The sequence below is a fragment of the Ursus americanus genome, chromosome 9 (genome assembly GCF_024610735.1).
Source record: "Ursus americanus isolate L20-20 chromosome 9, mUrsAme1.1.p, whole genome shotgun sequence".
NCBI classification, from domain to species: Eukaryota; Metazoa; Chordata; class Mammalia; order Carnivora; family Ursidae; genus Ursus; species Ursus americanus.
Window position 1 is genome coordinate 71,594,533 of NC_142135.1, and position 19,534 is coordinate 71,614,066.

Genomic DNA, 19,534 nt, shown 5'->3' on the forward strand with positions numbered 1-19,534 from the left:
ACACGTAACATGAATGAGTCTTGAAAACATCAGGCCAAGCAAAAGAAGCCAGTCACAAAAGACCACATACTGTATGATTCCATCCATATAAATGATCGGAATAGGCCATTCTAGAGACAGAAAATAGTTGCCCAAGTGTTGGACAGGTGGGGAGAAAGGAAGGTGTTAAGAGGAAATGAATGTGTGCTTATGGTTCTTCCTGGAGTGAATGGTTCTAAAATCAATTGTGGTGATGGCTGCACAACTTTGTCAATATACTAAAAACCACTGTATTGTACACTTTAAATGGATGATTTATATGGTATCTGAATTGTATCTCAATAAAGTTGCTGTTTTTTAAAAAAAGAACTAGGCAAAGACAAACAGCTGCCAGATAAACATTGACATTGGTAGGTACATTTAAAGAGGTGACAGTAAAATTCCAAACCCTTAAACAGCACACTTAAAATACTGAAATGCTTGTCACACAAGTAACTCTTAGTTTCTTGTCAGGTCCTATTTTAATCCATCATTTTTAGATCAATCAATACAAACCAAGGAATTTCTCAAACAATCCATCTTTTATTCAAATGGAATCACATTTAACAATCAGGGTCATATGGCTTAAAAACATCTGACCTGGGTTTTGGACTAAGACCAATGAGATGGATAGTTTGTTGTCAGCAGCCTTTAAAATAATACTCTTGATCCAGCACCAGATACAGAGAAGGGACATGAGCTATTTGTTTTCATTGATTTTTTTGTATACGTTAAATTTTGTTAAATAACAGGTTCTAAAACTGTTCTATAAACGAAATAAACTGGATTTGAAAAGGTGGTGGGTATGAAAGCTGACACACAACCCACCCCAATCGCCATATTGAACATTCCTGTGTTTATAGCAGAAAATGAAGTGGAGCTCTAGTCTCATCCCAGTGTGTTCACCTGTGAACCTTCATAACCTTCCCAGCCCATCTCTTTCTGCAAACAGAAATCCCCCCTTCTAAGAGAATCACCCTTTTTTCGCATTACTGTGCTTCAAGAATACTATGCCTGTGGGTTATCCAGTATGTATGGATTTTAGTCACAGAATCCTTTAACTAAAGCCTTTCCCTAAAGAAAGAAAAAAAAAAGAAAACCAGTTCTTTGGCAGTCCATTTATTTAAGACAACCCTCCTGCACCCCTGCTTCCCTGCCCAGTCAACGTACTACCCTTATTTAAACAAAGACAAGGGAGTGAAATGAGCACAAAGGTCTTTGGACTGAAATTTGAGGCCCACCACACATCCACTCTGAACTTACCTTCCCAGTCTCTGTTCTGCCACTCCACCAACCACCTCAAACTCTAGGTGGAACAGTCTACAGACCACTCACCAAAGTTAGCTTGAGCTTTCTTTCCAACATGCTGTTGCTCGCATCATTTCCCATCCTTGGAAACACCACCTACCTTTCACCGCCAGTAAGTGTTTACTTGTTACCTTTGCTTGTTACCCAGTGGAAAAGCTCCACTCCTCACGTCACCTTTCCTAATGCCCCCTTACCTTCAGGAAGTCACGTGAACTCAGCGGCATGGCACAGCCAGTGCTGCCAGACTATCATCATGGCAGTGAGAGCAAACACAAAGGACGCAAGGCTAACTTAACTTTATCTCCCCTTGTGGAATTTAAGATCGTCTGGGTAAGGCCTGAAAGGGGTTAAAAGATTACAGTAATCTGGGGCGCCTGGGTAGCACAGTCGTTAAGCATCTGCCTTCGGCTCAGGGCGTGATCCCGGTGTTCTGGGATCAAGTCCCACATCGGGCTCCTCCGCTGGGAGCCTGCTTCTTCCTCTCCCACTCCCCTTGCTGTGTTCCCTCTCTCGCTGGCTGGCTCTCTGTCAAATAAATAAATAAAATCTTTAAAAAAAAAAAAAAAGATTACAGTAATCTTCGTGAAAAATATTCATCTATTTCTAAATGAAATAAACAATTTTAATGCAAACAGTCAGTAAGGCATCTTTCCCATTGCCCCCAGGATCTCGTCTCTTTCTGCTGCTGTAGGCATAGATGGCTTCACTCCATTCTGTCTTCTCTGGACCATGATAGAATTCTGCAATTGGGTATAAAAAGAAGAAACCAAAATCAGTCATGTATTAATGCTAATCATTTGCCAGTTATTGGCCACTACTTCCTCAAAAAGGAAATTCTAAAAACCAAGTATAAAGATGAATCAAAAAACTAATTCTAGGACTTCAGATAACGTTTTTCAAACTAACAATTAAACAGAAGTGATCATTCCCCTAGGAATATGTTGATGGTGATTGGGATGGGAATATATACTGTTTAAGTACCAGAGCACAAGAGTCCAGTCCATCAAGAGGATCTACTAAATAATTGCCACATGAAAGCAACAGTTAATTTAGAAGAGGGAAAGGAAGTAGCTGGATCCAGTGCTCAGAGAAACAGAAATCATATACCAATGTCTCAAGAAAAATGGGACCATCATAACAACCAGGGGTGGCGGTGGGAAAGGAGAAGGCAGAAATGGAAGCCTAAAATGCGTTATGACAGAGCAAGCTCTCCATGCTGTTCATCTCCAGGAGAACTAAAATTATAAGAAGGTTATTGTTTTAAGACTGTGGCTCTTAAATACGCATAGGAAGACCGACCTATATGAGACCTGCATTCTTCCAGCCTGGAGGAGGAGGAGGCAGCCAATAAGGGCTCTCAAGGATCCTTCAGGACACACAGAGGAGAGTCAAAAAGTTAAGTTTCCCCAGTCATCACTAAGAAGAGATTGTGGTACTAATTTTGGGCTTCAGTTTCAAGCCTAAGAGAGGAGTTTTAACACAAAGGTAACCAAGCTAGGCTTACCCAGAATTTCCGGCAGTTTTTGTACTTCAAGAAGTAAGTGGAACACTGTTCCCTGTCATAGTTATTTTCATCCATACATCTGGTAGAAGCATCAGATTCCTTAAATATGTAAGATAGGCATCATTTAAGAGGGTGGAATGGGATCTAAAAAAAAAAAACCCCAAACTTCTGAAGCCGCTTCCCCCCAAAGCAGGTAATATGAACTCGTTCCTTTCTGTTCATTTTAATGAGCATATAATGAACGGAAACTGAACTATCTTTCTAACCATTCCAGCACTCATTCTGCTCAGGGCAGACATCTTCCTTTTCAGAGTCTGGGTCAGTTTTCTGAATATCCAATCGCGGGAACTTGAGCTGGAGCATGAACTGAGATCATTTATCCCAGTAACCATTTAACAAAGAAGCTGAGGCGAGGTGCAAGGTGCTGAAAATCACTACTGCACAGAGAGAATCAAAACCCAGTCTCCCAATGCGGACTGCAGCTGTCCTGCTTTTCCAAGTTCTCACTTTGACTTGACTGTTTGATGTTAAGCTGGTTTCAAGATCCTAAGTAAGTCGCTAATAACTACTCTACATCAAGGCAACTTAAATTAACACCACTCACTCAATGTATTTTTGGCTATCGTTCCCTCCATTACGCAAGTACATATACTATTATGTATGCAGTTTTAATAGATATCATTAATATCACTTCAAAACCTAAGAGAGCAACACAGGGCTGTGAGTTCAAAGGAAGGTAGGAGCCATTTGGGAATTAAAATTAAGCTGTCTAAACTGGAAGTAGATTGGATAACAAACTTCAAAGTGTAAAGTATGATTCTGAGAGGTCATCTAGAAGAAAGCTTTAACTAAAGGGGTAGGTAATTTGCTTCACAGATCTAAGAAACACGGTCTATCTAAAGAGACTTAATAAAGCTGTTCAAAACAGACTAATATACGAAACAAAGCTAAATTTCTATGCCAAATATTTAACATGAATGTGTATATTTGAAAAATACATATAGGTTCAGGGAATGGCACCAGTCTGACGACTGCATTATTCCAGGGTGACAAATCCACAAGTCACTATTGCTAGTCATACCAAATAAATTCCAATAAGACCTTATTACTACAACAAAACATTTTGTGTAGGTGATACCTTTGTGGAAAGCTTTAGGCTTTAAATAGGCAAATTCTATTATAGACCCTTATTCACAGCCAGGCTGTCTCAAGGACAGGATGAAATTATTGCTATTAAGACATCAATTTCAGTGGTAGTTGAAAAATATGCTTTGCAACTTTTCACTTTTGGACTACAGATTTTCCTTGGTGTTATATACCTCTGTCTGGTATGACAGTGGCTAGTAAATACTTGCACATTATACAAATGGAAACTTCGAAGGGACGGATCTTTGTTAGCTAAATTATGAATTCCTAAAAACACTCTAGTGAAATAAGGATACACTGGCCAGGAATATTTCTTGTATAGAAATAACTTTATTCAAGAACTGCAGAAAACAGATGCCCACAAAAACAGAACAAGCCTGTTTTTCCAAGTTAATACTCATGAAAATTAAAAGCAAACCACCTTACCGACAAGCAAGGGTTTATGTCAGGATCTCTCAGCCTCCTTGCTACCATGGGCATCTTAACAGTTTTCTTACTGCAGGCAAATGTTGGAGAAAAGAGTTACACAGTGAATGACAGAAAATAAATCAACACATCTCATTAGACCCATGAGTGCTTGAAAAATTAATTTTGGCATAATGATTATCCACTAAGGATCTTCACATGTCCTCTGTATTATGAGAATAAACATTTGTTTTTTTCCTTTGCATTGCCATGGTGCCTCAGCACAAGGGCCATATTTAAATTCATCCACTAAAATTTGATTATAACGTCCAGGAAGATAGTTCAGTTGTAATTCAGTTTTAGTTTATCTTTACTTCTAAAGGTTAAGCTATTAAATATACTAAAAAACCTTAAGAATACAGCATGCATTCTTTTAAAAGATTTTATTTATTTATTTACTTACTTATTTGAGAACGAGCAAGCATGTGCAAGTGGGGGTGGCGGGGGGGTAGTGCAGAGGGAGACAAGCAGACTCCCAGCTGAGTGGGGGAACCCACTGCAAGGCTTGATCCCAGGATCCTGAGCCAAAATCAAGAGTCGGACGCTTAACCGACTGAGCCACCTAGGCGCCCTAAATACAGCATGCATTCTAATGATTACTTCCTTATTATACATTTGATCATCACACAAAATAAGAGTGGAATAGTTAGTACAACCCAACTTTAGCAAAAACATTTGTTTACTAAACTTAACCGTGTACTCTGTAGCTAGCACCAGGGTGGTCAATATACTAAAAAAACAAAGTTATTTCTTAGTTGGCATTTTGAAGAGCTGAAACTTTACCTCCAGTGACATCTATTTAACATACTTCCCTTGGTTAAAGGAAGTCGCAGAATGCTACTGTGGTCCATTAATCTTCCAACTCAACCCTTACACATAAGTCTTTACGGATTAAAGATGATCACAGTTCCCTAAGAGCCACCTAGTGATTCCAAGTCAAGTCACAAAGTACTCATATATGTCAACTATATTGCAGGACGACCACTCTCTATAATGGAGTTCAATCGAAACTGGTATGCCTATTATCTTTGAAGACATGTCATAGAAAGGAACTAAAAGAGAAAATTAAAAAAACAATAATCAACGAACTGTTAATTATTTCAAAGTGATTTTTTTCATTTCAGTATATCGGTATACTATTGATGAGCCACTCACAAATATTTTTAAATGCTCTGCACTAAGTTTAAGGGGCTGAGCTAATCTGTACTCTCGAATTCGGTTCTAGCTTAACCATCCTCCACCTAAAGATGGAAGGAGAAACAAGTAATAATGTAGTATGACCTACATAACACCACCCAGTAAAAAACTGCATTAGTCAGTATAACCAAAGATCAGAATTTTTGTATGAAGTGGTTTCTACTTTTCTTTCCCTAGATGACACCGTCAAAAAATATCAGTAATGTTAAAAGAAATAAAGTACATTCAGGAAAATCAATCAAACCCCATAAGCTCCTAAATAGTTGAGGTATTTGCAATCAAGAGTCACCCAGTTCAGAGACCAGTATGCCCAGGCTAAAGGAGATCAATCTTTGCAAAGAAGCATGGGAGAAAAGTTTAGTCATTCCAGGATCCTTGAATTTTTAGGAATCCTCTAAGTAATCCTTACATTTCATGATTTCCATTGAACAACACATGAATATACCTAGTTAACAGAAGCATCTAGGTAAAAAAAGAAATTCAAGGTGGTATTCAGTTATATCTAGAAGCTTCTTCCTCTCCTAACAGAATTCTTTTGCAGGCTTGACTTCTTACTAAGAGATGATGGTACTAAGTAAACTCACACCCTTCTTTTTTACATCCATTCTATGATGTAAGAATACAGAACTCTGCTTAACTGTTCATGTTCGTTATATATATAATCTCAACAATGATCAGACATAGACAAAACTCTGGTTGCTGTGCCTTACATGAAAGTGTACTTTCACTGCATTTTATTATCATCAGTCAAGAATTCTTTAAAAATAACATCTAGGTAACATCACATACACAGATCAGGTTTGGAGAATGAATTTATTCAAATTTCATTTCCTTTCCCTTCTGGATTCTACATACAAGTCAATGTAAGTTTGGATTTCTAAATGTCACCTTCTTTGCATGAATCCTCACCTATCAACTGGAAATAAAGAGGAAATGTCAATTTACAGTGAGGAGAGGGGCTAAAGGGAAGATCGAGTGTTCTGCTAGAGAGGACTTATCTGCTTACTTTCTTAAGGCACTAAACAAATACTACAGAGCTCTACTTGCAAAGCTAGAAAAAAACCCAAAGATTTGAGGGAGGGGCCGTAAAAGCACGGCACAGTAGAGGAATAGCTCTAAAATCTTCTCCAAAAGGCAAACTGCTTTAAAAAGTATGTCTTGATTTCCCATCCAGTTCACATCCCCACTCTCCAACAAGCTTTGAAAGGGAAGAGGAAGAGAACGTTACTGAATACATCCATGCTCACATGCTGGTCAGAGCCAAAGCAGGGTCTGCGGTTCTGATAAAACGCAGATGGAACTAGCAGGAAGCTGAAACACGTTATGCGAGAACCTAAAGCCCTTAACCCACTGCTGGGCGCAGAAAGGCAGGGTCAGGAAGTCGGCATGGCACGGCGGGGAGGGACGGGGAAGTCGAATGGAGAAACTGGAGATGCGAGTCCCCGTTCTCGCTGCCTTCGGCGATGCTGCCTGTCCGTCTAACGGTGGACGACCCGCACAGGTGAACACACCTTGCTCTGACCTTTGGCAGAGCCGAGTGGGGCAGGGGGAGAGGAAAACGCAGGAAATTGGGGTTGGGGGTTGGCAATTACGCCCCAAAGCCTGAGAAGCAGGGTGAAGGATGAGTTAGAGGTGCTCAGGCAGGACGAGGATCACCTTCCTCGTCTCCAGCTCGAATAAACCCGTGTCGTGGAGAGAAGGAGCGACACGAAAGGGCCTGCGCTGAGGCAGGGCCTGGTGACAGCGGCTTCACGCCGAAGGAGAGGATTCGGGCCCGCGGTGGCCCAGGTGCACCCCTCTCTTCTCGCATCCCCGCAGCCGCCGCGGGAGGGGCGGGGGAAACCCACTCACCTCGAGCGGCCGCTTCGCCAGCGCCCAGGCCGTCTGCAGCTCCAAACACGTCAATGGCTCACGCAGCTGGACCTTAAGTAGCGCGCATCCCAACGTGCTGCCCCCGCTCCCCGGCGGCCGCCGGCCCAATCAACGCGCGGCGTCGCCAGACTGACAGCTGTTCCGGGCCCTGCCGGGCGGGGGCGGGCGGGTGTCGCCCCGCCTCCAGCTGGCGGGGGGGAGGGCCGAGGCGGGTGGAGTGGGCGGAGCCGAGCGAGAGGTCCCGCCCCTTTCCTCCGCCCCGCCGCGCCCCCCGCGCCGCGGCCCTCCTCTTAACACTTTAGTTTGACGGGCGGCGCCGTGGCCCAATCGGCGAGCTCGTCCCTGGCGGCGGCGGCGCCTAGTGGCCGGCCCCGGGGCGGAGCGCGCGCGGGGGGCGGGCACAGCGGCGGGCGGGGACCGGGGGCGGGCCGGCGGGAGGCGGGGGCGGTGGCCGAGCAGGCCGGGGGAGGCGGCGGTGGGCGCGACGTCGGCGGCGGCGGCGGCAGCGGCGGCAGCGGCAGCTGCAAGTTGGGCTGCAGGGGCAGCGCATACACTACAATGGCTGCTGGAAAGAGGCGTAAGGAAACAATTTCCAGGCCCGCCGCGTCCAGCCCGAAATATGAGAAAAAAATTATTAGAAATTCCGCGGGCGGTGTAAAGGCGGCGGACGGGCCGGAGGGAGGATGTTAAAGCCCCGCGGTGAGTTCTCCCGGGGTCCGGGGCGGCGGAGAGGCGTTTAGCGGGAGAAATATCAGGGTTATTTAAATTATGGGACTAGCTGAGGGGGCAGAGGAGCAGCAGCGGCGGCAGGAGGAGGAAAAGTTTGTGCTACTCTCAGCCCCTGCTCAGGACCCCAGAGAGAAAAATAATAATAAAAAATAAAATAAAATAATTAAGCGGGGGTGTGAGGACTCCCGAAGTCGCTTCTGACAGGGCAGGGGGCGATGCGGCTGGAGACCCAAAGGTGAGGTCGGTGGGAAAAAAAAAAAACCCTTTATTCAGGGTCTGGAAAGTTTGAAAAGTTTTCCTCCTCCTCCTCCTCCTCCTCTCTGGTGCTGTGAATATTGTGACAGCGGCAGCGGCAGCAGCGAGAGCGGAAGACATTAGAGACCCGAAAAATAAGGGAAAAATTAATATAAATTCAGTTTTGAGAGTAAACTCTCCGCATTTTCCACCAAAACATCCCGGGGGAAGGTCGCTTCCCAAAGGGCCTGGCGGAAACCCGCAGTCGGCAATATTTGGGGGGCACTTTGAGTGACTTGGGGTAACTTTGCCCCTTTTTCAAAAGAGGTTTTTCTTTTTTTGAGAAATGAATTTGTTTTTGCCCTTTCCTCAGGTGGGCGAGTCGGGGTCGGGGTGCGGGGTCTGCGGGGAGGTGTGAGCCCTGGATGTGTGGCTGCGAGGGGGGGGTAGGGGGAGGGGGTGCTAAATGAAAGCAGGAGATCTGCACAGAGCAGGGACAGCTTGTTGTCAGTATCATAAACAACCAAAATGGAGGGAGAACTCAGGCATATAACCAAATAAAAATTTTTTAAAAATCGCAAAAAATCCCTAAAAATCCGGGATGCTCCCCCCTTTCTCGCTAAAGGTAAAAGTATGAACCGCCTTTCCCCTGAAGTCCATTTTGACTTTGCAGGGACCAAGGAGTTAATATTTATTTATTTTTTAAAACTTTCGAAGGGCAAAAGCCTTTTATAACTCAACCGACAATGAGAAAACGTGAAAATCCGATGCAAGAGAAGGAGGGGGAGGGAGGGGGGAGGTGGTAGTGCAGAAACTGCTAAACTTATTGGTAATGTGGACTGATCTGAGATAAGATAAACACTATATTTGCTATTTTATAACTCTCTTTTAATGATCTTTGCGGGGTGGGTTTTTTTTTTTTTTTGGTGGAAAAAAAGTGATGCCATTTTCTTAATAGAGTTAATATGTGTGATTGGAAGAATAAACCTTTCCGGCTTTAGATTGCATTTTCGTCGCATTTATGTTTCAGGTTTTGTTAGTGGCTCCCTCCTTTCTTTAAACTGGGCTGTACAGAGGAGGGGTAGAGAGGTGATGTTGCACAGAGAAACTGGAGTGCAGGACTGGAGCACCTTTTGGGGAGGGGTGGGGAGTTGCTTGGTTTCTCCCTTCCTGACCCGTTTGCTTCACCTGTTCGTCCTCAGTAAAGAATATTAAGCTGAAGTTTTCTGGTTTTACGTATATAAAAGGATGGTGCCTCTTGCATCACATTGAAGTTAATGGGAAAGTGCTGCTGATGTTGGTTCCACGTGGGATATGGGACAGAGCAGGGCATTTTAAAGGGACAGCTTCTCTTTTCTTAAGATTTTCATCACCTGCACAGAATCACTGTCTGAGGACCAAAGGCAGAGGTGCTGGGAGGGTGTGTTGGTGGAAGAGGCTCCTCTTTCCATTACTCAAGTGCACCCACCTTTAGGAGTGATGGAGGGAAAGGAGGGATAAACAGGCTCAACAGAAGATGGATATTGTGTAGATTAGTTTGTATCCAAGCTGTTCTTTTGTGTAACAAGCCTCCCAGGAACTTTTCATGTTACATTTCTTTGCTTTGGAAGCTGATATTGGAAGGATTTGTGGAAAAATGGAAATAGTTTAAGGTGTGTGGTGTAATGGTATAGCATTATTGAACAGTTATGAATTCTGTGCAGTAAGATCAAAGAGCTGTGTATGCCCATAATGTGATTTTACAGCCATTTTGTTAAAGCTGTAAAATACCTAATATTCAATTTGGCTTAAGGTACATTGAGGACTTCTGGTTGAAAATTGCAGACAGAGTGGTGGAGATTCTTTTACACTGTAAGCAGTAGGCATTTCTTTAAAGGAAAAAAAAGCACATACACCAACACCATGGAAAAGTTTACGTATACCCATTTTTAAAGCCCATCCTATACATGTGCTGTAACTCTGCTAGTTTGAAATTAAAAGGTTTTAAAATCCTGAGACCTCTCAGTTTGCATCTTTTAAGTTGAATTTATTTGTGTTATTTCACAGGAAATGTTTACTGATGATATACTACTGTTGACTCTAGTGGTTGACATTTTCACAATATTTTCAAAATTTAAAATATGTCTATTTTGGTCTGAATTCTATTTGAGATTAAGGTTCATCTCAAATAGAATTTACTTGTGCTCCATTTGCCACAGGCATATGGAGTTTTGAAATAAATGCCTATTTTCCTTTGTTTTTTATGAGTTATAGAAATTAAAATTAGAGCTGGATTTTTAGACATCTTATACAGAATATTTTTTCTTTCCATACTGTACAGATTATTATTTTGAAGCCCATTGTATGTTAACATGTGTTCACAGCTGAGCTCCTATCTGCACCTTTCTGTAAATACCTCCCTAACAGCATTACATCGGTGTAGTGTTTGAGTACATCATCTCGTGGTTTCTGATTTTGGAAGCAATTACAGCTTTCTAAGAACTCATTAAAAATTATTCCATGGACCACTGTTAAATCAAAACTGATTGGAAAGTGATTAAACTATCAATGGGAAAGAGAAACTTCCCCTTCCCCCAAATAATCATCTATCCAGAGGTTTCAGAATGCCATTAATATTTATACAACCTTTAAAATTTCTCTTACATTTTTATTGTACTTTGGCTGAAGAAAGTTACATTATCTGTAAGTAGTCAGAATTAGGCTCTGTGTTTAAAATAAATGAGACTTTTAGATCTTGAATAGTTGCCACTTTGACAGACTAGATACTAATATTAAATAAATTCAGTTTCTGTAGAAGTGAAGGAAAAATATCTCTTCCAGTTACATTAGACCATTGAGTTAATCAGTTTGTTTGGACACTTAAAGTTATGATTAGTATATTGTCAACCTAAATAAAAATGCTGGTATTGTGATTTTTTTCCTCTCTCACAAAGGGTGGTATAAAAGTTTCTTCGTGTTTGGGTTTTGCACAACTAGCTGCTTATCTGAATTAGAAAATGCACTGAGAGTGCACAAGTATAAAATCTGCAATTCCTTAGAGAGTCTTATTTAGATAGGGCAGAGCACAATATCTAATTTGAATTGGTTGTATTGAGCTTTTTTAATGTCTCAGATATACTGTCTGTTGAACATACTTTTTCTGAAGCTACTACTAAATTATACCAATTTACAGAAATAATCCAAGGATATTGTGTACTCAAAATCCTTATTTCAGTTAGTGTTAGAGAAACCTCCTACTTTGAGATTCTTACTCTAAATTTAAATGCCTAATTGTGCTATTTGAAATTCTGTGAGGAGTTTAACTGTTGTGGAAGATAATTTATAGTTATGGGCTAGTACTGATAAAATTCCATATCTGTATATTTATTATAACTAAAATATTTTAATAGACAAACAGACGTCTTACAGCTAAATAAATTCGTGAATTTGCTTTTATCAATATAGTTTAAAATTTTTAAGGGTACTCTTTGTATTTTAATATCCTACAAAGGTGGGGATTTTTTTCCCTTCATTTTTGACATAATCCTGGTTGTTGCTATACACATTTTGGTTGGTATTCTGGAAATTTTCCTTCCTAAGGATTAAATTGTTGTTTGCTAAATGAAATGTAATGCTCCTGTCCTTGATATTTGAAAAGCCAGATAACTGAAACATGTATCTATAGCCATCTTTTAAGTTTTGTTTCAATAATCATTTGCCCCTTGAGCTGTGTAATCAAAATATTGGTTCCTTCTAGGAATGTTTTAATATTTTTTATTTAGAATTCTGTTCTTTGGAAAATTAAGATATACAAAAAATTACCTGTTACACACACATTTATGTACACATACACACAAACCCAAGAAAAAAAGAAGTTTTTCTGAATGAGTTTACTTACACTGCCTGGAATACTCGTTCTTTTTGATGTGTTTCCAAATGTATAGGGAATAAATATAAATTTTTTTCTCTTTGTGTTGATAACATCTTAGATTCTTTAGTTATTTGAGTAAGGGAAGAGTTTCAGAAGAAGGAAAAAACAACTGAATGTGTTCAACAAAATCCAAGATAGTGAATATGTTAAAGGTAAAAGGGCTATAAATTGTCCCTTGAGCCATGTTTTAAATGTTTTAAGAACCTGATAAACACCTTTGCTGAAACATCAAATACTTTGAATATGTATCAGCCACCGTGAAGAAACAAAAGTGGACCTTTAATTTCTTTAATTTTAACAGGAATTAATGTAGGCAGCATATTTAACCAATTAGTAAGTGTTTAGGTAGCCTTGTGAAAGTATTTACAAATAAGTTAAATGTGAGGGCAGGGTACATCGGATTGATAAACTGTAAAGTTAATTATGATTTTAGGATTAATGTGTGGGAATTCTTTTCCATTTTATGATAAGATCACTTTGGAGGTAGCTGATTTTTACTTTTTGCATTTATTTCAGTGCCTATTTTTTTTTTGAAATGCCTGAACCTGTCATCCACTGTATTACTGCTTTTCATTTGTAACAGGACAACTTTTATATTTCATTAGCAAATTTAATTTTTAAGCTTAATTAAGAGAAATTAAATGAAAATGTTTAGTTCATAATGTTTTATAAAAGTATCAGTGTATAGTTATTAACATTTGATGTTATAAGAAATATACATCTATGAAAGCCTTCTAGAAATTATGACAGAGGCATAAGTTCATTCTTACTTTTAAATCGCTTGGCCTGCTGTCCAGTGGTTTGCATTCTACTCAGTTTGTACACCTGTCCCTGCCTCCTCTTTCCAGAGTGGTATTGACAAGGATAGGGTGTTGGGGAACTACCAAAGGTGCTTTGGCATTTTTGTTTTCTACATGTTTGGTATTTTTGTTTTGTGTGTATATTGTTGTTTGTTGTCCTTAGGGTGTTAAGTCTTTTGCTTTTTTTTTTTTTTAATGTTTATCAGAAAACAAATCCATTTTTATAAAACAAATAATTTCTCATTTTAAAAAAGTGAAGTGGTGTGATACTGCATTAAAATTGTTAGTGTTTAAAAGTCCCTGGATGTCTTGTAAACAGAGTTACTGCAGGATCATGGTATTAAAACTAACCACAGTGTGTGTTGGGAATTTGAGATGACTACCTAAGAAATGTGTGTGCGTATGTAAAATGAGTGAATTTAGGCAATTAGGTCCTAGGTTAATAGGATAAGCAATTTGCTTGAAATGTTGTCTTGCATTTTTTTTAGAGTGAATTTTTTTTCCTAATCAAAAAACAGAAAACCTAGAACTATGAAGGTGTTAGAAAGTTTTTTTGATGCCTTTTAAAAATAAGAGTTTAAATAATGAAAGTGTGTAATGGGAACATAAGAATGGACTAAAATGTCCAAAATTGATGGGAAAGAAGTAGGGAGATGAGAATTTCAGAATAAAATAAAAATCATGGTAAATTTAAAAATTGACTTATGTGAGTAAAGAATAACTGCCTACAAAGCAAAAATAATAAATTTACCCCCACTAAAGGAGAGAGATAATTGGGGGAATCTATGAGTATTTCCAATACAAATTGCTGACTTTATGATAACCTTTTAAAAATAGATTCCCCCAAAGCCTTTCCTTCATATCTTCTTAGATTTGAATTAAACTAAATTAAATTCTAAGAATAATTTGTAGTGGTTATATTCAATTCTTTATTTTTACGTAAGGAAAAATGATTTTTTCCTATTTTGAAAAGATTTTAAAGATTATTTTAAATGTGTACCTAAGTGAAGAGTTCTGAAAAAAATCTTAGAACTAATATTGAAAATTGTTTTCTCCATTCTTCATCAGAAAGTTTAAAGCTTTCTGTTAGGTTAATGAAATAGATTTTAAAAACTTAGTCTAAGAACAAGGTACTTTGTGGGCTTTTTAGAGCAATTTATATCATTCCTACAGACTTAATAACACTTAAAAAGCTTATCACAAGGTAAAGATAAGAACAGTCAACAAAGTTCTTAATTTCTGGACTGTTTTTAGGTGTATGCTGACAGTTAAAGGAAAATTTTCTTTCCTATTTATTAATTAGCAATTGATTTTCTGAAGGAGGATCTAGACTTGTAGTGTTATATTCTGGTGCAGAAGTTTGCTTTAGTAGGAGAAAATCTTTTGAGAGTAGAGGAGGCATCTTTTCCTCAATGGCAACTGAATCCTCTCTAGATTGTGAATGATGATCTGCCCTTGCAGGGTCTTGAACTCTATTTTTTTTGAGAACGAGAGCCTCATTTTAGCTTTACAGTTATCAGATATTTGAATTATTGTCTCAAACCAATATTGAAATTGCACATGTGCATATTGATTACTTATGATAGCTATCTTTTGGTATCTGAATATGGGAATACTAATTCTCAGATTAAATGCTACAACTAAAGGGCTGTCATCAGTTTTTTAAAAAATTTCTATCGTTTTAATCAATAGTTAGACATTAGAGCCTTTAATTTTGAGATACATTTTTGGAGACTGTTAAACTAGAAATCGATCAGAGAATGAGGGATTTAGCTCCTTTGGCTAAAAGGCAAGCTGAGAAAATGTTTTAATCAGTTTTGTACACTTGAAGATATCTTAGTAAAAAGTTGATTGAATTGTTCTCCATCAGGAGAATTTTAAGAAACCGAACCTGGAAGATTAAGGTAGTTCAAACGTTCAGGTTAAAAATAACACCAGTTGAATTTTAGTCTGCTACAGTTTCTAAGTAATTTTATTTTATTTTCTTGTATTGTCTTAAAGCTGGAAATATGTAGTCCCACATCGCTTTTCACCATACCCTAAAAGAGAATAACAGGGTTGTTGTTTTTTTAAATCAACTTTAGTAAATGAAATGAAAGTACGGTTTTATTTAAGAATATATTACCTTTCTTAAGCTTTTTGTATTTCCTAAATATAATTTCTATAACTGTTCCGTTCCAAAGAAGAGAAATTAGCTCCCTTACTTTAAAATTGAATTTGTTCTAAATTTACAGTTTATGAGAGAATTGTGTCTTTATATAGCTGAATAAGATCTATTATAACCTTAAATATTAATATGACTAGTATATCTGATTAGAACCTACATCTCAAACATGAATTTGCTTTCCTTGTATTTCTAAACTTATTTTCTAAGTAAATTTGAGAAAATGCTTTTCATGTGTTTTTCTAATTTGTTATTGTCTGAGGTCATTTAATTAAATTTCAACCTTGGTTGTGTTACTTTTCTAATACTAGTAGTATTTTATTTGCAAATCACTATTCAGATGCTTAGGGTTTCAGCTCTAAAAAAGAATTAGACATATAAAAAAATAGGTAGGTAACTTATAGCAAAAGTGGTGGCAGCAGCTCTAGTAGTTCTTATTTGGGAGAGTTTAAAATGTTTCAAAGAAGGAAAATGGCTACAAATACAGGGCATTCTTCTAACAGCAGTTTGTGATATTTTATGCTTTTCTTTTAATGCTTCATAAAATTTGAGCATCCTCAGAGCTCCTATCATATAAACAGATAACTGATTTAACTGTACCCTGTGTAAAGTATATGGGTCAGGCTTAGCTTTTAAGGTAATTTGTTTTAGTTTCTTTTTAAGAAAAAAGTATAAAACAAATATTCCTTAGAAATAATTTGGCGTACAGTACATTTAAAAGGTAATACATGTAAAATATATAACCATAAATAAAATGAAAGTAACTATCATGTAACAGATTTAATTAGACATAGAATGAAGGTTTTAAATATTTGGATAACTTAATGTACTGCTGAAATTAGGGAATTTTAATTGAAAGCGGTTTCTGTACCTGAATTTATTTTTATATGCCTGGAAGCTTGTAAACAAAATGAATAATATAATTATCTGACAGGTTGTAGAAGTTCATAAACATCTATCTTTTAACACAATTAATGAGAATATGTTTTTCACATTTTCAAATACAAATTCTCTAATTACTTAGAGAATTTTAATATTTGATTATTGTAGTTATTTTTGAAGGAAGAATGGTGACAAATGGGTTAGAACTGTTTTTATCTATGTCACTTGAATATCTACTACATTTAATCATTAAGCATTTAAGAATCTTAGGGATATTTTATTTCATTTTAAGTAGCATTACAGATGTTTTCCTTAAAAGTCTCTCTTTTTGGATGTTATAACATAATTACGACAATTACTTGAAAACTTTAGCTGCTTGTATTTAATAACAGCAGTTTTGTTCCCAAGATCATATTCTTCTTAAAAGAAGTTTCTACCTTGAAGCACTTTTAATCATAGCTCAAGTGATCTTTTTAAATATGCACTAGGCTTCTCTTGTTTCTCGAGGTAGGCATTTATCACTATGAACTTCCCTCTTAGAACTGCTTTTGCTGCATCCCATAAACTTTGGTAGATTACATTTCCATTTTCATTTTTCTCTTTTACTTCTCTTTTTATTTCTTCTTTGACCAGTTGGTTGTTCAGTAGCATGTTGCTTAATCTCCAAATGTTTGTGAATTTTCCAGTTGTCTTCATGTTATTAATTTCTAATTTCATACCACTGTGGTTGGAAAAGATGCCTGATATGATTTTAATCCTCTTAAGACTTTTTTTCCTGGTCTAGCATATGATCTATCTTGAAAAATGTTCCATGTGCATTTGAGAAGAATGTGTATGCTGTTGCTTTTGATGAGATGTTCTGTGAATGTTAAGTCTATCTGTTCTAATGTATAATTTAAGGCCAATGTTAACTTATTGGTTTTCTGTCTGGATCGTCTCGCCATCAATGTTAGTGAGGTATTAAAGTCCCGTATTATTGTACTATTGTTTATTTCTTCCTTTATGTCTGTTAATATTTGTTTTATATATTTAGGTGCTCCTGTTTTGGGTGCATAAATATTTACAAATGCTGTATCTTCTTGTTCAAATGAACAACATAATTTTACACCTCAAGGAGCTAGCAAAAAGAACAAATGAAGCCCAGAGTTAGTAGAAGGAAGGAAATAACATATATTAAAGTAGAAATAAACGAAATAGAGACTAAAGAGATTAAAAAGACAAGAGGAAAGATCAATGAAACTAAGAGCTGAGTCTTTGAAAAGATAAAATTGACAAACCATTTGCTAGACTCACCAAGAAACAAAGAGAGAGGACTCAGATAAAATCAGAAGTGAGAAAAGGAGTTGTTAAAACTGATACCATGGAAATACAAAGGATCATGAGAGACTACCATGAACAATTATACACCAACAAATTGGATAACCGAGAAAAAAACAGATAAATTCCTAGAAACATGCAACCTACTGAAACTGATTCATGATGAAATAGAAAATCTGAGCAGACCCATTACTAACAGACCAATTATTTGTAAGGGGATTGAGTTACTAATCAAACATTTTCCAGCAAACAAAAGTTCAGGACCAAACATTCAAAGAAGAATTAATACTAATCTTTCTCAAAATCTTGCAAAAAAAAATATATATATATATATAAGAGGAGGGAATTCTTCCAAACTCACTTTATGAAGCCAGCATTACCCTGATACCAAAACCAAATCGGATGCCACAAGAAAAGAAAATTACAGGCTAATATCCTTGATGAACATAATATAAAAATCCCCAACAAAATGTTAGCAAACTGAATTCAATAATACATTAAAAGAATCATATACCATGATCAAGTGGGATTTATTCCAGGGATGTAAGAGTGGCTCAATATTCACAAATCAGTCAAAATAATAACCACATTAACAAAATGAAGGATAAAAGTCATATGATCATCTCAGTAGATGCAGAAAAAGCATTTGAAAAAAATCAGCATCCATTTATGATAAAAACTCTCAATGAAGTGGGTATAGAGGTACCATGCTTCAACATAATAAAGGCCATAATAAAGGCCAAGCCCACAGCTAACATCATACTCAATGGTGAAAAGCTGAAAACTTCCTCTAAGATCAGGAACAAGCCAAGGATGTGTGTTCTTGCTGCTTTTATGCAACATAGTATTGGAAGTTTTAGCCAGAGAAATTAGGCAAGAAAAAGAAATAAAAGGCATCTAAATTGGAAAGGAAGATGTGCAACTGTCAACTATTTGCAGATGATGTGATATTATGTATATGGAAACCCTAAAAACTCCCTCAAAAAGCTGTTAAATTTAATAACCAAATTCAGTGAAGTTGCAGGATACAAAATCAATATACAGAAATCTGTTGCATTTCTATACACTAATAATGAAGTATCAAGAAGAGAAAAAACAGGGACGCCTGGGTGGCATAGTGGTTAAGCGTCTGCCTTCGGCTCAGGGTGTGATCCCGGCGATCTGGGATCGAGCCCCACATCAGGCTCTTCTGCTATGAGCCTGCTTCTTCCTCTCCCACTCCCCCTGCTTGTGTTCCCTCTCTCGCTGGCTGTCTCTATCTCTGTCGAATAAATAAATCTTTAAAAAAAAAAAAAAGAGAAGAAGAGAAAAAACATTGCCATTTACAATTGCATCAAAAAAGAATACCTAGCAATAAATTTAACCAAGGAGGTGAAGGACCTATATGTTGAAAACTAGAAAACATGAAAGAAATTGAAGAAGATACAAATAAATAGAAAGATACTCCATGCTTATGGTTTAGAAAAATTAATATCATTCAAATGTCCATACTTCCCAAAGCAATCCTCATATTCAGTGCAGTCCCCATCAAAATTCCAATGGCATTTCTCACAGAAACGGAACAATCCTAAAGTTTGTATGGAACCACAAAAGACACCAGATAGCTAAAACAGTCTTGAGAAGAACAAAACTGGAGACATCACATTCCCTGATTTCAAGCTATATTATAAAGCTCTAGTAATCAAAACAGTATGGAGTTGGCATAAAAACCCACACTTAGATCAATGGAAGAGAATAGAGAGCCCAGAAATAAACCCACACGTATATAGCCAATTAATTCATGGCAGAGGAGCCAAGAATATACAATGAGGAAAACACACTGTCTTCAATAAATGGCACTGGGAAAATTGGGCAGCCACATGCAAAAGAATGAAACTGGACCACTACCTTCTACCACAAGCAAAGATTAACTAAAAATGGGTTAAAGAATTGAATGTAAGATCTGAAACCACAAAACTCGTAGAAGAAAACATAGGCAGTAAGTGCCT

The 19,534-nt window shown here is 37.8% G+C and overlaps 2 protein-coding genes across 5 annotated transcripts in view; one reads left to right on the forward strand and one right to left on the reverse strand.

The window, feature by feature from the left end:
• Nucleotides 1-1,905: 1,905 nt before the first annotated feature.
• On the reverse strand, nt 1,906-7,624 carry CHCHD7 (coiled-coil-helix-coiled-coil-helix domain containing 7). Its single transcript, XM_045789063.2, has 4 exons — nt 7,490-7,624; nt 4,403-4,472; nt 2,831-2,929; nt 1,906-2,066 (listed from the first exon to the last, which is right to left on the reverse strand). The coding sequence occupies exons 2-4, from the start codon at nt 4,454-4,456 to the stop codon at nt 1,962-1,964; spliced, it is 258 nt and encodes an 85-aa protein (XP_045645019.1). The 5' UTR covers nt 4,457-4,472; nt 7,490-7,624; the 3' UTR covers nt 1,906-1,961.
• A 385-nt stretch (nt 7,625-8,009) lies between these two features.
• Nucleotides 8,010-19,534, forward strand: part of PLAG1 (PLAG1 zinc finger) — a 52,662-nt gene continuing 41,137 nt past the window's right edge. For all 4 annotated transcript variants that reach the window (XM_045789064.2, XM_045789068.2, XM_045789065.2 and 1 more), the window contains exon 1: nt 8,010-8,209. The gene's annotated coding sequence lies outside the window, so the exon portion shown is untranslated. The remainder of the gene's footprint in view (nt 8,210-19,534) is intronic.